The 18,176-nt window shown below is 40.9% G+C and overlaps 1 protein-coding gene across 1 annotated transcript in view; it reads right to left on the bottom strand.

Annotated features, from left to right (window-relative positions):
* Positions 1-1,082: 1,082 nt before the first annotated feature.
* Cd28 (CD28 molecule) overlaps positions 1,083-18,176 on the bottom strand; it is a 29,138-nt gene continuing 12,044 nt past the window's right edge. Inside the window, exons 2-4 of the mRNA XM_060368465.1 lie at positions 11,187-11,543; positions 9,123-9,238; positions 1,083-4,854 (exon numbers count right to left, since the gene is read on the bottom strand). Coding sequence (XP_060224448.1) covers positions 4,726-4,854; positions 9,123-9,238; positions 11,187-11,543 — 602 coding nt within the window. The 3' untranslated portion in view covers positions 1,083-4,725. The remainder of the gene's footprint in view (positions 4,855-9,122; positions 9,239-11,186; positions 11,544-18,176) is intronic.

Raw genomic sequence — 18,176 nt, 5'->3', positions numbered from 1 at the left:
CCCCTGAGGGGTAGGGTGGGGCTATAAGCATTCTCTCCTGAAACTGGACCCTGAAGGCTACAATACCAACCTACCAGACAAGATGCACCCACTGATGTAACAGTGACATGAAAGTGATGGGGGCAACTAGCCACTTCTTGATTGGATTCGAGCCCTACTCCATAGGAGGAAATTGATGCCTGAATCTGTAAACCCGGTCAAAAGTCCATGGCTCCTGGATTATAGGTCACGGGTCGTAATACGCAACCTACTACTATTGTTTTTCTGAAAGGACATGTCAGACTGCCTTTTAAATATTTCTATTTATAGTATAGATTAGTGTTACTCTCAGCCTTGGCCAAACAAACCTCCTTTCTGCACTGGGCAGCAAGGCTGAGATTGGCTACTGGTCAAACTGGTGAGAATAAGTGACTGTTGAGGGCACAATTCCAAAGGGAGGAAACTTATGTCAGCCTTTCCCACAAAGTTCAGGGAATTGAAAGAATGTAAGAGTCAGAGAAGGTGGAGAAGTGCATGAAATGCCGTCTTCTAAACATGGCAGAGGCATTGCTCTCATGAACGTACAGGGGCTATAATTACCTGTACAAGGTCAAGCCAACAATACTGACATGCATTCCAGCAAGTGCCACTAATTAGACTCAGTGGGTTAGCAAAAAGAAAAGGAAGAAAAAGGAGAGGACACGAAAATGAGAGGGAGATGTACGGAGAATTATCCTGGGGACATGGTGGCAGGGAGTTGGGTATGGATCTTATAAAGATACAGCATACACAGACATAAAGTTGTCAACAAATGGGTTATTTTATCTGATCTATCTATCTATTTTATGTGTCTGGATGTTTCACCTAAATGTATGTCTATTGTACCATGTGAGTTCCTGGTGTCCATGGAGACCAGAAGAGAGTATCAGATATAGGTGCTGGGAAAGAAACTCAGGTTCTTGGGAAGAACAGCCCATGTTCTTATCCACTGTGCCATTTCTCCAGCCCCATTAACAAATAAATAAAGTGTATCCAAAGTAAAAACGAAATAAAACATGTCAACAGTCTATTAAGAATTTGAAAACTCTAAATGGAAAATCAACTTACTCTTAATTGTTTTTATTTTTTTAAGAATAACATTTTAAGAATGATTCTAGCTATATTTATCTTTCAGCCTGTACAACAAGTTCCAGACTGTTAATGAACTTATGTAAATTAGATGTCCTTCTACCAGATTTCTCTGTGTACCTCTGTGTCTCTAGTAAGAAGCGGAAAGCAGAAACGATCCTTTTCTTTACAGAGTGTGATTAGATGATTTAGACTAACCATTAATTCATAAGCCCAAGTGAAATCCATCTATTCAGTCAATAAATATTTATTGCATGCTAAGCATTATTCTAAGCACTGGGGATACAGAAAAAAAAATGAAAGCAAATGGAATTCTTTCCCTATGGAGATCTAGTCTAGATTAGAAAAACAGACAAACAAATAAACCAATAAATAAGGAAAACATCTAGCATACAGATGGTAACATGTTATAGAGAAAAAGAAACAAGGCACAAAGACAGGTTCTAGGGGTAATTAACTACAGTTGAAGGTGACATTTGAGCAAAGATGTAAGGAAGTCAGAGCAAGTCAAAAAGATATCTAGGGAGTAACATTGTGGACAGAGAAAGAAGTGTATGGAAAGGCCCTGATACCGTAACAAGCTTTTGATATTTGCACAAACATATTGGTGCAGAGAGACTTCAGCTTCAAACAGCTTTGTAAGTTGTACAGATTCGCTCACCTAAGTCCAGAGAGAACCGATGCCACTGTGTTTGACCTGAATTAATGGTGGCTACATGGAAGTGAGTACTGTGGTTTCCGGTCCATCTCATGTGGCTGAATTTAACATTTTCTGGTGAGTATTTAAGTCTGCTATAGCCCATGTGGCAGTACAGAAGGCCAGGGTGAGGAATCGGACACCCATTTGACCATCCTATGGCCACTAAAATAGCCGTGCAGATCAGTGGCTCAGTTAGGTGACTAAATGATTGAAAACCTAAATGACTGAGGGAGGGCTCAATCAAGATATATCTGTCCTACAGCAGTCACAGCACAGAGCACAGGGGTAAACCCAGCCTGAAATCTCAAAGAAGTAAGACATTGGCCTGCTGATAAACTGCTGCTGAAGCCTGGCAAACCAACCACAGGTTGTATTTATGCCAAGAAAAACCAATATTTGAAAATCTGGAGAGAGAGAGAGAGAGAAGGAGAGACAGAGATAGAGTGGGGGAGGGACACACGGACAGACAGACAGACACACAAACACACACATGAAAGGGGGGGAGAGGAACCCAAATATTTATCATATACTCTTTCAAATGGTAAAATGTCTCCAGATCCACTGCGAAGGAAAAGCGCGCCTGTCATCAGGACAGGATTAAAGCACCAGCTTGAAAACGGGCACATGCTAGTAATTCTAACACTGAATGCAGACAGAAGGTACACTGGGTCTCTTTAAATTGGCTTGCTCAACCCCAAATAGCTGAGTTCACAATTAAAAATTACATGCACACCTTTAATTCTAAGACTCTTATGATCATAGCAGCAAATGGCATAGTTGTCTTCTTACTTACCTGAAACTGTGAAAGCTTTACCCTACACTAGTATTTTTAAACCGTCTGTTGGTTCATACTGATAGTGAAACACCTATGACTCCCATGCTCTGGCTCTGTGCAGGGTAAGTATGAAAATTCTCAGGTGTGATTCATCTTCAGTAAACCTCCTTTTCCAGTTAGACAACAAAATGATCGATTACCAAAGATCAAATCTTTCCATTTATAAAAAGAGTATTATTTGTTATTGCCCCTTCTATAAATTCTCCAGCACTGTCGTTTTCAAATATAGTTTTACAGTTTGGGTTTAAAAATGCTACGTGTCGAGAGGCTGGCTGCAATCACAGGTGCTGGGTCTTTTATCAATGTCTTTTATCAAAGTAGGGCTGATATTGGCCTTCACTGGTTTAATTAAAGGCACAGAACAGAAGCTAATTTAAAAAAAAAACTATCAGAGCATATCTTCAGGCTAGAATGAAAAGATTCCTACCCCTTACTCCTCCGCACATTAAAAGAAGAAAGTTTAAAGACCTCTTTATACACAAAGCAGTAGGGGTGTGCTTTATGTTTGGTTGGTTACAACATAAACTATTCCAATTAGCTTAAACAAATTATTGAAGCTGAGAGAATCTCACAAGTTTGGGTTTAAATTTCTGTTACTAGTTGGTCATGACTGTGCACTCCTGTAATCCTAGAACTTGGGAGGCAGAGGCAGGAGGAGCACAGTGAGTTTCATTGTGTCCATTTTACAGTTGAGGAATCATAGTCTCAGATGAACAGTAACTTGCCTGAGGCCATTCAACAAGCAAGGAGAATTTTACCAGGTCTTTCTGCCTCTAAAAATCTCCAATAATTCAAAGCGCTAAACAGATGGTGAAACTGGTTCTCCAGTCATTCTTCAAAGTCCCCAAACAAAGAAACACAAAAACAAAGGTCCATGTTCATTCAGTATCAGGTCTTGCAGGTTCTTAAGAACTTTGAAAACTAATGTGTCCCTAAAGATACACTCCAAAATAATTTTTCATGTCAATGAATTCCCATGGTATTAAGCATTTGAGCCCACAAACTTCTGGAGTTCTGAGCCCTGGAACATACAAAGCCTCTTTAAACCTTAGAGTCTAAAGAAACTTATACTGAGGCTCCTTGTGATGACTTCTGGAAAATATCCACCTCATTAGAGCATGGCAAGAATTGCCTCATTCCCTTCCTCAGACAATGATCAAGAAGAACCTTTTTTTTTTTTTTTTTTTTTACAGTTTCGTGACTAACGCTATATAGATGTAGTTTCAGCCTTCTATTTCAGGTATCCACAAAGGAAACCAACTGTGGAAGGTTGAAACTTAAGTGGCTTCACTATAACAGGCTACTAAACAGATAAACCTTCCTAGCATTCAGATATATATATATAATGTAAAGTGGGCTTATTTCCTCTCACATTCTTCTTGGTGCAGGAGGGCTATTTAGCTCCAAAATCATGTTGTAAGTATTAATAATACTGGATTCCCACAACAGGGAAGGAGGAAAGTCAGCCCTGAGAGTGCTTTGATGGTTTTCCACAGGTCAAAGTGATTAAAAATGGTCAGAATTCATTAAAAAAAAAAAATATATCCACATCTTCCTAAACTAACAGGAAAACTCTAAACTAAGCGGCTCTTTTTATGAGTGGGAAAGTGTTTTAATTATTTTCAAATGACAAACTAACTCTAACTCTAACCTATCCCCACCCGAGACACCAGCTTAGTCAAAGAGAAGATTTGTCTATCCTTTCTTCTCCATCCAAAACATCTTTAGCTACCACACTTCCCATGCCTGAAGTGTGCCGGTAAGTGAGAAAGGAGTGGGCCTTGAATGAATTCCCTTACTGTTTGATTTCTCTACTCCAACTTCTCAGTCAAGTCAATAAATATATTAAGCTTGAGTCTGGGTCAAGGCATGCAGAATTTATCCCGCCATTAGAAGCTTCTTTAATTTCTTCCCGAGTCTCAAGATGATGTTAGATCTAGATGCTCCAAAATGGTTGGCACAGGTGGCCCGGGAAATGTCCAAAGTAGCCGGCTGAAGATGAGACTGTCCTTTCCTATCCAGAGCAGGGATGTTGAGCAGGTAGAGGGGCATTAGCCGGCTGGCTTCTGGATAGGGGTCCCTGTCAGGGGCGGTAGGCTGCAAAGTCCCTCGCTGGGGCATAGGGCTGGTAATGCTTGCGTGTGGGTCCAAGTCTCCGGGGTGTCATGTTCATGTAGTCACTCTGAAGAAGCCTGTTCCTTTTGCTGTTAGTCTACAGGGGAAAAAAAAAAAGTCAATATGTAAGGACCTATAGGAGAGACTATGGGAGGGGTTCTAAGACTTTGGGGATAATTATTCAGAACATCAGCTGCCAAATGACCCTGAAAAGCAGTTTTTTTTTAATGTGCCTTGGGCTAAGATAATGACGAATCAAAACCAGACTACTAATAACTCTACTAGAAATCTAAACGAAACTGTTTTATAGAAATGTGTTCATTACTCTCAATGTTGTCATCTAATCCAAAGCCCAAGAGCATATTTAAGAACATATTCACTATTGATAATTAAACATGTTTGAAAGCCCTTCCTCTTTGGATAGGTTAAGCATATCCACTTTAATCATTTACTAAACTATTTTTCCATAATTAACAACAACACCAAAAAGAAAAAAATCCGAACAATGAAAAAACTTTCGGTTCCTTCAGGATCTGAAATAATAATTATAAATTTATGTTAGCAGAGGCCAAACGAGTGAGGGTTTATAGTTCTGAACACCTACATCCCTAGCCCCTACATGCATGTGTTTCTGCAAAGACAGTATTGTCACCCACCACTGTTTCCCAGGCTTAGCAGCTCTGGATGAAATTCTACCAGGAGCAGAGAGGATACTGAATCTGGAGCTGGAATTACACTCACTTTACGTCTTGACCAAGTTTTGACTGTGGTCTGGAAGCGTCCTTGCCAGATCAGTGTGATGGTAAAGTTTGCATAACTGTCAAAAGCAGAAAGTCAGGTGGATGGTCGAGTCAGTATTCTCTGTTATGAAAAAACAGCGCCCATTTCTGAGCACACAGGCCCAGTGTTCTGAGCAGCTACAGTAGGTATGAACTGACAGATGTTCCTGACGAGTCAAATGAGTGGATGACTACAGCCTGCAGGCCTCATTGCTATACTCACCTGCCTGCCTGAGCCCTCGAAGTAAGAAAAGAAGGCTGGGGATGCTACCCAGGCAAGCATTTTCAGTTCTGATGCTAACCATTCAGATTTCCTTTGCCAACCCCCAAGTGCTAACCCTTGCCTGTGGATACTCCAGTGAAGCTACAGCTTTAAAACAAGATCTCAAGAAGGGTGCCATGACTCTGAGGTTCTCCAGGTTACACACAAACATAAAATCTGTTCTAATCAACTCCCATGGTGACCCCAACACCATTATCAGTGGGTTTAGCTAGCATCATCCTGACTCTAAACCAAAGGTATGGAAATAGCTGGGAATCCACTCCAGACCCCGCAGTGCTCATGGGCACCCACAATGTGTATATAAGAATGCATAGTGTCACCACCTCCTTGTCTGTGTATCTGCGTCACGCACCAGTCAATGCCTGTTAAAGATGTGTGACTTCGAGGCCACTCTACCTTTCCCCTCCTCCTCCCTCTGCTCCATTTCCCAGACAAAGCAGCAACACATAGGACGTACATGAGCAATGCACTTAATTAGTCAAAAATGTAGTATTTAAAAAGGCAGAGGCTACCTAAACATACATTGTGGTGCACATTGGCAAAGAGAATGTTAAAAACAGAAACAGTCCTCCTCCAGGCTAGAAAAGGGAACCAGTGTAACATCTCAGCTGAGCGAATAGAGAATTGGGAGTGACAGGCAGAAGTCTGTGGCAGCCTGACCAAGAAGAGCCTTTTCTTTACTCAAATGCCAACACCAGGTCAAGCACAGACACAGAAACCTACACAGCTTGGAACTGCCTGCAGAAACACATCATGGATTCTTGGGAGGCTCTGGAAAATGGTCACCAAGACACACTGCTGACCAGCCAAAAATAGGATCGCAGAAAGTGGTGAAGCCCTAGGGATCCCTAAATGCTCACTGAGGTGCTTCTAAATCAAACAACAAAAGGGGGAAAAGATAAGCCCAAGATAAAGGTATTACACTGTTCTATGAAATGTAAACTGTTTTTATGTGCACCATTTGGTCAGAGAGTACAAAGATATGGGTTTGAGGTCCAAATAAGTTATGCCCTTATCAGATAACCAAGTTTGACTCCCAAAAGCCACAGAGGACCAGACATATTAAGCAGTAAGGTTGTCCAAGTCACAGAGAGCTTATGAGAGAAGCCAAAAATAGTTTTCTCAAGGCAGAGAAGATGAATCTTACCAGGAATTATGGGGCTGCCAAAGAAAAGCTCAAAAACATCTCTGATGTCTGATTTGAAGGGTGGATTGTTTTAACTCATTGAAAGTGAGAAGCTGCCTCCAGTCACTCAGCAAACTGGTGTCTCATTTTAGAAGCTGACTTCGTAATGCATATTTACCATAAAAGCGGTGCCCACGGGACCACTGAAAGCTAAAGCAGTTTCCTGAACTACTTCCCACGAAGCTAGTAAATTCCTTTGACCTAGGTCAATACATGACAAGGGAGCCCCTTCCCTGGAAGGGTACCCAGAGGGCCGCTGCACCTGGCCTTTAGATTAAGAAACTCAAGTTCTCAGTCAGAGACTTGGAAAGCCAAACAGCAAGCAAGAAAATCAGTGGTTGAAGATTGGGAAAACCAAGCCAAACCCAAGGATGCTAAAATCACTGGCAACCACGGTAGAGCTGGACAGTAGCAAGCAGATGACCAAGTCCAGAAGAACAAGCATCCTCAGCTGTACCAGAGGCAGAATTTGGACAGTATTTCCCTATACTAAAGCCTCCCGCCACCATATCCTGATTAGAAAACATTCGGAATTCCCAAGATGACAGAAAGAATTCCCAGGAACAAGCAAACACTCTGTTTCCTACTCTGTAGAAGTTACAGATTAGTCGAAAGGTGGCCTGACAGTTTAACTTTAAGGCTAGAAGACAGAACTTCATGACTTAGAGTTAGAGCTGCCCCGTCCCCTCACCAACACCTCTAGAAATCCTGACTACACATTGCTTAGTCAAACGTATGGCTTATGCCTTGAAGTAGATATCATATTTCAAGCAGGCTTGGTTAGGTTCTTATTTGGTTCCTATGAGGGTTACCTATTTAGCAACCCGGTAAGCATTCAGTAAGTCTTCAGTAAGCACTCAGTAGCAGATGGGTGGAAAACAACAAGAAAAAATGTCTTTAATCTTTGTGTGGCATACATTTCTCATTGAAGAAATTACGTGTATGATCACCCAACTTCTGGAAAAAAATTCAGAGGTATGTGGAATCAGTACGCGAGGCATTCTGTTCTTTGTACACAGACTGATTTCTAAGAAAAGGGTCCTTGCTAAGGTAGTACCTTAACGGTGGGTATGTTCATCAAAATGTATTCAAAAAGTAGGAGAGGTGGCTCAGAGTTTCAGAGTACTTCCAGGGGACCTGAGTTCAATTGCCAGCACACACATGGTGGCTCACCAATGTCTGTGACTCCAATTTCAGGAAATATGATGCCCTCTTCTGGCTTCCATGGGCACCAGACACACAGCGGTACACTGACATGCATGCAGGCAAAACACTCATACACATAAAATTATAAAATTTAAAGATTTTTTTTCTAAAAAACGTGTTCAAAAGCCAGACATGGTGGCACACACTTATAATTTCAGCACTGGAGAGGCTGAGGCAGGAGGATCACCATGAGTCAAGGCCAGTTTGGATTGCGTTGTAGGTTCTAGGCCAGTCTGGGCTACTGTCTCAGAAAAAAAAAAAAAAGCAAACAAATGAAAAATGTTCAAGCTAGGATCAAAAATTCAAGGTGAAAAATATATACCAAGCTTATTGCCGAAGCATCTGCAGAGATAGGTGAGCTAGGTTCAGTGGAGAGAACTAGAACAGTCTCCCTCCCCTTACGCTTTCATAATGACAGCGTCCAAGTCGCCCTCACACAAAGCAACTGCTTCAGAAGACACTGAAAATATGACTGACATAAACAGACCTGCTTCTTCTGGTTTGAATACACAGTTTCAGCAGGCTGCTTTCTCCTGATTTTTGGCTCCCAAGCCAAAGCTGTTCCGTTGGCTTCAGTTGCCTAGCTTCCTGATAAGGCTCGGATTTTTTACTTTGCGTACGCATTTAAGCTGCCTTATATGTAATTGTTATGTTGCAAAATAAAAAATAAGAAAGTTAACCCCCTGTAATTTCCCACCCTAATCTCCCCATTTAGTTCAAATTCTGCCTGGCTGCTTGGTACCTTCTAGAAAGCAGAACTCATGTCAAATCATTACTTCACATAAGGTTGAACAGACTGAAAAACAGCGCCTGCTTCAGCATTGCAGCAGGAAAGATGCAGGCCAGATTCTTAATACAGTCAGAGTGCGTGTGCAGAGAAGTTACATTAAAAGCAATGCTGCTCCTCTTACCCAGATAATGCAAAGAGCCGCTGTCACTAGCAAGCCATAAAAAAGCAGAACTCCAGCAACCACGACCAGTGTCCAAAACAGCTTAGGAGATGCCTGAGCATGGCAAACATGTTTCTCTGCAAAACATAAGAGAGTGGATTAAAGGACACGGAAACAGACGTTGAGTACTTTTCTGCCCTGAACATCAGAGAAGAATTTGAAAGTACTAAAATATGCAAAGTATTACCAGCTTAGGTGATCTAGTCTTGCTCTTTGGGACTTACTCAACCCCACCACGGCTGAAGCAAGCCCAGGCGTTGAGCATTGCGTAATTCAAAATGGCGACTCTCGGTGACTTTAACCTGACCCTCCCCCGCCCTCCTACTCCCATCACAAGCTAATCCATCTATACCCTAAACACTGCCTTTGAAATCGGTAAAATTATATGTTTTCAGACCCTAAGAAAAAAGCATCAGCTTAACATGGCAGTCAGAAAACTAGCCTGAAAAAAATTGAAAAGATAAAAATCTGACACCAACTCCACCAGGTTACCTGATGCTCAATGAGTCACACTCTGTGTTTGGCATCAGAAGATGCGGAAGAAGACGTGCGACTGAAGCTCATGGATAGTTGTAACTAGGAAGAAGACTTCACAGCTCATTGAGATGTATAAACTTTGGGTCTGATTAATTTCGATACATGATATTTTTTATTTAGAAGTGCTTTGCAGTAAAGTTGCAATAAAAACACATAAATGAAAAGAATACCAGCAACCCTCGGGTCCATGAAGTTTTTAATCCTGACTACACATTAGAATTATCCGACAAAGTGTGACGACATTGCCTAGCTCCCTTTCCTCAAGCCGTCTTGATTAAGTCAGAAGCTCAAAGTTGAGCACAGGCATTTTTCAATTTACCTACTTAAGTTTATAAAATACAAACAGGAAAGCTGCCAAGGACAGAATCACTGATGCCTTTTCCAATTCTCCTAAATGTATGCACATAAAATACTAGCCTAAAAGAATGTGTTTTTTATAAGGGAGAAACATTTTATTCTTGGCTTCCAAAATAACGTATCTTTTTTTAACCCCTTGCTTAATCCAATCAAAATATTTTTTTGCTTGAGCATTATTGATTTGGAAATCTGAATTCACATATTAATTGTCCCTGTTTTTGTTTGTTTGTTTGTTTGTTTGTTTTGCCAGAGAACAAAAGCTACTCTGCCATATTAAGAAAATAATTCTTTCCTTGTTTGGTATTAGATTTTTCTCAAGCACAGCTTTGTTATGGCATAAGAGAAAATGCATTTATTGTAATTGTGCTAGAACTGAATATAAAATGGGGCATATATTTTCTTATTTATCACTCTGCAGAAAAGAGAAGCTATAATATAGGCATATACATAAAAATCTACCTGACCTCCTTGAATTTTATATGCTAACGCCAATAGCTTTATTTGAGTTTAAGAATCCTGTTATTTTTCTTCCCAATGTTTAGACAGAACATAATCTCAAGATAAACATAGTACACTTATTGCTACTGAATCATGAGTAAATGCTTAATTATATTGAGTTTGGAGCTATTAAGAAATTGGATAACTTACCCAAGATCATCGATTTCATGTCCCCTAAATTTCTAGTCCAGCATCCTTTCTATGTTTTGGAAAATGGAAAGAAGCATAATGGAGGGAGAGCATGGATCACAAAAAAAGAGAATTAACTTGGTCTCCAATCCATCCTTCCTGAGTCCTGATCCATCAGACTATCTTTCATCCTAGAGGACTCCAAGCTCAGTGTTAACTTGATCTTAGCCAAAAGTTCAAAAGGCAATAGACTTGAATTTTAATGGCAAGCTTTTCCCTGACACAGTCTCCTTGAATCAAGAATAATCTTTTAGGTTCTGTTCCCTTGGCCTCAAACTCCTTCCCTCACTCTTTCACATGATGTCAGTGAGGAAAGGTAAAGGCATTCACATATAAGATGGAATTACTTCTAAAGTAAGAGGAACCCAGCTTAAACATGATCTTTGAGTCGCTCAGCATTGCAAACCCTTCCTTTAAGGTTACAGGAGTATAGCTGCATATTACCTTTCACGTGAACAATAGTTCCGTTGCTCTTCTCGTTGTCTAAGTAAGGCGGAGGATACATGACCTCAATTTTGCAGAAGTAAATATCTGTGTGATTAACATGCAGGTTCCAGAGGTAGAATATCACCGTATCATTTTGCAAATCCCCGCGACAGCTGAACCCGGTGTTTGAGTGAAACGGAAGCTGATAGGAGAAATTCCCATTCACAACACAGACCTCCACATCGCTGTTCACGCCCTTGTAAATGGACGCGCGGAACTCCTTTGACAGGAGGTTGTAGGAATACCTGCAGCTGATGCTGGCTTCATTGTTGTCTACCACGAGCATGGGCGACTGCTTCACCAAAATCTTGTTTTCTGAGGGAGAAAAATTAATTAGGAGTACGAGAATAATAATTCTGTTGCCCTGAGATCAAAATGAATTAATTAGCCAACTGAAACGGATCTCCAAAAGTTACTCTCTTGGCAGATAAAGATGAACAATAGTTCATCTTGGAATAACAACTGCACCAAAAGTCTTGAAGTTTTTATTTCAGTAACACTGGCGTCCCTTTGTGAATGGGAAAACAGAGCATGTTTCCCACCTGGAAGGCAAAACATGACCTTCTGTCAGCATCGAGTATCACAGCCGTACAGCCGTGCGCTAGGAGTTTTGGGATTCTTACAATGTTAATCAGGCCTTGAGCTGACTTTCTGCATAAGTGAATTGCTTGGAAGCAGCCCAAAAGCCTGGCGTGGGTGTCCGAATGAATTTGTTTTCGGTTGTGCAACAGGCTTCTGTAAAGGGATTTATAAGTTTCAAACCATTCTGCCTTTGCCACTTGACCAAACCAAGAGTAGGAAAAAGAGGTGAGGAAAGAGGAAAGCTCTCGTAGCTCCAAATGCTGTCTTTCATTTCTCCTCCATAGCAAATTCAGAGGAGAGCCTCACAAGAAACTGGCTTGTTTGTTCTCTTACATCAAGAAGAGTTCTACCTTTATACAATAAACAGTCAAAGATCAGGATACCGCCTAATTCCGTTTCTCACTTTAAAACCAAACAAAACGAAACTACATTCTCAACTTCATTAAGGAGGAAACCACATTGAATTGTTTTCCAGTACATCCCCGTTTCTAGAACACAAAAATGTATTCCCTTTTTAAAAGAAATTATTACATTTCAAGTGTGTGTGTGTGTCACAGCACACAAGGAGAGGGCAGAGGGCAAGTTGCAGAAGTCGGTTCTCTTCATCCTCCCACGCTTCGCAACAGACACCTACCCTGCCTTTAGCTCTATATATTTTCTAAACAAACAAAACAAACAAAAAAGGTCTCACTGTATAGCCCTGGCTGACTTGGAACTCACTACATAGACCAAGCTGGCCTGGCACTCACTAGTTCCCCTGTCTCTGCCTCCTGAGTGCTGGAATTAAATGTATGGGACATTATTCCTACATATCCACTTAAAGAGAAGAAAAGGACTGAATGAGGTCTAGAAACATGAGTGGTTCATCTACAGTCCTTGAGCAAATGGTGAACAAAATCAAAACTGAAGCCAAAGGCCACACCACTTGAACACCTGGCCACTTAAGCGTGGAAGAGCAACTGCACAGATGAAAGATCCTACAACCTTTTTTCTGAAAAGGACCTCGGGTGTTCAGAAGTAAACAAATTGCTATTGCCTGTGAAAAAACTTTAAATAAAATAAATTTTTGCTGGGGAAGCATGCTAATAATTATCATAATTATACATATATATATTTGATAATATATATACTATATATATTTGTGAGCCTATCCATTAACAGTTGACCAATCTTTTTAGCCTCCTAGTTGTAATTTTTAAAAGGTTACTTGTACCCATACCCAAAAGCCAGCTAGAATCAGAAGTTGTTAAAAAATGAAATTTGTCATTTAACCTGATATTGAATCCATGTACACAGGTGTTTTGTTTTTGTTTTTTGTTTGTTTGTTTGTTTTTCATTTTGGATTTTCTGGTTTGGGGTTGGTTGGTTTGTTTGTTTGTTTGTGGTTTTTTGCTTTGGGTAGAAGGTAAGAACACAGAATTAAATATCTAATAGCTTTTGTCTTCTATATAATTATCAGTATTTCTGCACATCCAGAACCTAAAAAGAAAACACATATCCATGACCTCTTACTCCCAGAAAGTCTGATATCATTGATATAAGTTAAGATGTGGTTAGTGTTGATATTGTGGTTTGGAGTAACTTTACTGAAATGTAATTCACATACCATAAAGTTCTCCTTTTAACAAATACAATTAAGGGATTTTGTTTTTAATACTCAGGAAGTTGTGAGTGGGCTACAACTATCTGTTTGTAAAATATTTTCACTATATGAAAAGGAAACTTCATGCTCATTAGCCATCATTTCCCATCATTCTCTGTCCAGCCTCTGGCAACCACTTGTCTACTTCTTGTCTGTATTTGCCCATTTGGGACATTTTGTATGCACGGAGTCATAGAATGTGTGTCATTTTGTATCTGGCTTCTTTCACATAGCAGGTTTCCACTTTCATCCGTGTTGTGATAAAGTATCAGAACTTTATGACTAGATGATATTCTACTGTGTAGATACAGTACATTTTGTTTTTCCACTCAGCATTGTTTGCCTATTTTGAACAACACTGCCATGGTCGTCTGGGTACGAGCAGAGAGGTGGGGGGCTAGACAGCATCCACACTCCGGTGTTCATTTAGTGACTCTTCAGCAGGTGACCTCTTCCCAAGACTCAAGCAAGAGAGACAAAACTGATTTCCTAACCATGATTTCCTGGGTCAGTTCACAGTCTAGGAAGGAAGAACAGTTTATAAACAGCTAGCCTTGACACAGGGCAGTCATTCTCTGAGATTTTTTTTTCTCAGTAGACTGTGATCTGCAGGGTCTGGGGGCATTTGAAAAACCAATCACAGGTTTCCTAGACAAAGATCGCTGGTCTGAGAGGTGAAGAAAGTTGCCTACGCTGATTGACAGATGTTCACCAAGCAAAAAGTTAGCCTAAAGTGTGTCTTCAAGTTGAGGGGACGTGGTAAGTGTGTGCTATTGAGACTGAAATCAAACTGGTGACATGAGGAGAAGAGAGGAAGAACAGCAAAGAAAATAGAAGGTGGGAGTGAGTGTGACAGCCTGGGGGAGAATCACAGCGACCTCCATTCTTACCGAGGGTTATGAAAGGCGAGATTGGGAAAGCAAGCGGGGCTCACTCCACCAGAGATCTTGGGGGCTCTCTCCTGCCAGTGAGAGAGCCCTAGCGAAGGCTCTTAGGCAGAGAAGTAGATGCACACAACTTTTTCATTTATGTAAATCACTTTAACAAAGTCAGAAGCTGTACTTTGGAAGGTACAAGAGTTAAGGCATGGAGAGTGGGCAAGATTCAGCTGTTTTCCAGGTCAGAGGTTTAGAAGTAATGGATGAGGTGAGAAATGTTCAGGCTAATGCTTACAGCACGACTCGGCAGTGATTTGGGTGTGGGTGAAGAGAAAAGGAAGAGTGTACAGTGACTTCCTCAGCCACACAGACTAAGGCCCAAGTAGCTGTTTTTCTCCTTGCCTGCACCTTTCCACTCATTCCTATTCCGTTGCGTTACCAGAATAGACAGGTCCCAAAATAGTTGAGTTTGGACATCTGGGCTATCAAGAAGGCATGTTTTCAGCCTCAGGGGTCATGACACAGGATGGAAAGTTTCAGAAGGAAGAGGCAGCAGTCATTCCCCGAAACGGTTTTTCTCCTCAAGGAGTAATACAGGAACTAGAAGGTAGCCTTCTGTTCTTCCCATCACGGCCCTCGATATGGTTGAGGTTGTCTGCTTTCTTCTGAGCCCGTTTGACCTCAGCATTACAAACCGAGAATGTTCTCAAGGAGAACTCCACAGCCCATGTCAAGACTGTCTGTTACGTGTCACTGTGCTGGTGACATAACCAGCCACGGAGCAAGGAGAGGGAAAATACTTCATTTTGTGACTGTGCCAAATTCTGTTGGGAAACAGTTTGAAACAACTATGGAAAGGGGATGGGCAGTTATCTGTTGATGTTACGGTTATTCTAAATGGCATTGACCATGTGTGTTCATTGTGGTTTCTAGTATATACCATACTTTAGCTTCTTCTACTTTCCGTTAAAGTGCAGTGTGTGTGAGGAGACATAACTTCGCTCTACAGCAGTGCAAAGGTACAGATAAACCAAAGCAAGTAGCAATGGTCAACTTGGTTATACATTTTGGTTTTTTGTTGTTTTTTTGTTTGTTTGTTTGTTTGAGTTTCTGGGAATCTGTGGTATTTGAAATAATTTAAAGGGATGCTAGAAAATTCAAGGATATACCTACGCTTAGAACAGCGGTTCTCAACCTGTGGTCATGACCCCTTTGACGGTTGCCTATCAGCTATCCTGCATATCAGATATTTACATGATGATCCAAAAACCATAGCAAAACTACAGTTGTGAAGTAGCAACAAAATAATTTTATGGTTGGGGGTCACCACAACATGAGGAACTGTATTAAAGGGTTGCAGTGTTAGGGAGATTGAGAAGCACCTCCCCAGCTTGGAAGAAACTAGATCTACATTTAGCTTCCCTGTACTAGCTTCTGTTTGAAGACTTGCTGTTTTCCAAACATGCTAGGAATGGCCTTTCTTTCCCTCTGCAAATATTTGATTCTGTTTTCCTTCTTGTAGTGGTTTACCTAGGTTCCACCTACCAGAAACTCTGCTAGCCTCCGCACTGCATTGGCTTAGCACAGTCACAGACTGCCCTGGCTGGCATGCCTCCACTGATTGGCAGGTTGTTTTGATGGTGAATTCGTGCTTTGCTTTTCAAAGCCTTTTCTAGCAGCTAAAGGAGCTTAAGATGTGGAGACAGGAAGCAGTAACCTCAAAACTCTCTCCCTCACAACGCCTGCTCAACAACACACAAGAAGAGTAAGATCAGAGGTGAGAAGGCACTTTATCAGCAGCCCATATGCAAGGCTGTGAGAGCCAGATTTCCCACCTATAGTCTGTGAAGCTTCTGGTAGAACCAGCTTCTGGAAGGTTGAAAATTGACTGTGTTTCCAAGAGAATGGGGTGCTTACAAAAACAAAACAAACAAAAAAAAAAACACCCTCCTTCCTTCTCATCAAATCTATGTGGGTCAGGTCCTACATTTAGGAACCAGACCAACCCCTGTACCCATGCATTGAAGAACTCTAGGGTGTAGCTCCCCATGTCAAAGAACCTTGCTCTTAAAAGGATGCACGGACACCCCCCACCCACCCAGTTAAGCTAACTCTTGTATTTACAAAGACTATGAAGTATAAAATACAATGTAGGGAACAGTGGCTTACAATTCATGAGGCTACAAGAAGATTTCAAAGAGTCCAAGTTTCAGGACAGTTAAGCAACCTTTGAGCCTTGACCTCAAGCTTTCCAACAGATTTTAATGTATTGTTCTTTTCCCTCTGCCACACCGCATCAAAATTCTTACACAGTTTCGGTGGTCAGTTCTAGGTCCTAGTAGCTTCAAGGGAAAGTCAGAGAGACTGCTATTCAGTAGTGGGTTAGCTGAATGGAAGGAGGACTGGACCAAAGCAAACTTTATTTCTCTACCATTTTAGTGGAGTAATTGTATGCAAAAGAAAAAAAAATACTCAGCTGGAAGGAACTTGAAGATTACCTAAAACAAATCCCTTATTTTATAGACAAGTCCACTGAAAAACAAAGCAAATAAATGACTTCAAACAAGGTCACACAAATAACTGAAGAGGTAATGTGTAAATTTTTTTTATGTAGGCATATAGACTAATGCTTTCGATCATGAATGAACAGGGAAAAAAAAACAACTTTCTTCATTTAACAAGACTCTGTTGATTCTGTGCTCATATTTAAAGGAAGTATGCTTCTAACTAGTTCTTCCTTGCTTGTGGCTTTACTTTCTGTAGTCTCGGTTACCCATAGTCAACTACAAACCCAAAATATTACATGGGAAATTTCGGATATAAGCAATTTGAATTTGCACCATTCTGCGTATGAAGATGAAGTCTAGTGTTATTCACCTCAGATGGGGATTATCACTTTATCCAGTGGTTCTACTGTGCATGGGTTACCATGGCCACCTCCTCCAACCCCTCAGTCCTGCCGTTGCTCCCTACGCTATCTGACCAACCACCGAGGTATCTCACTGCTTTTGTCCAAACTCCTTTATTTTACTTAATAATGGCCTGTAGTGTAAGAATATGATTCTGTTGAAAGCTCTCTACTTAAGAAAGAAAGAGAGATCAAATGCTGAGGTCCTGAGGCTGTCTGCGAGGAGGGAACATCATAGTAGCTTGCTGCTACACCTTCCCTGCAAAAGTTGCAGGCGCAGTGCTTGGTAAAGATGGGAAAGACGTAAGACGTTCATTGGCATAGTTTTACCACCATAGTTTCAGGGGTTTACTGAGGAACATGTTCTCCATAACGAGGGCTGACTATACACAGGCTTGGCTCACAACCTGAGAGACTTCCTGAAGGTCGTAGATGAATCCCAAAGGAGACCTACAGGCCATGTGATAACACAAGCTGTCTCTCATAAAGAACTTCTGTCTCACAAGTAGTGAGTGATTATCCATTGCAGCTCTCCTATTTCAGTTTGGCCCCACACACAAAAGGATGTCAGTCAGCTCATAAAGTCACTCTTCGGTCCAACTTTTTTTTTTTTTTTAGAATTTTTCAGTTCCTTTGTTTATATTTAAGAACAAGATTAATAGAAATTATTTTTTTTGTTTAAAAAAAATAAACTGTTCTACAGAGAATTCTCAATAGGGGAATATCAAATGGCAGAGAAACAAAGAAATGCTCAACATCCTTAGCTATCAGGGAAATGCAAATCAAAAAGACCCTGAGATTTCACCTTAAGCCCATCAGAATGGCTAAGACCAAAAACTCAAGTGGAGATGATGTGGAGAAAGGGGAACCCTCCTCCATTGCTGGTGGAAATGTAAACTTGTATAACCACTTTGGAAACCAATCTAACGCTTTCTCAG

This window comes from Meriones unguiculatus, chromosome 15 (assembly GCF_030254825.1).
Source record: "Meriones unguiculatus strain TT.TT164.6M chromosome 15, Bangor_MerUng_6.1, whole genome shotgun sequence".
Lineage (NCBI taxonomy): Eukaryota > Metazoa > Chordata > Mammalia > Rodentia > Muridae > Meriones > Meriones unguiculatus.
The sequence above is the reverse complement of the archived record's forward strand: the minus strand, read 5'-3'. Positions and strand labels throughout refer to the sequence as shown.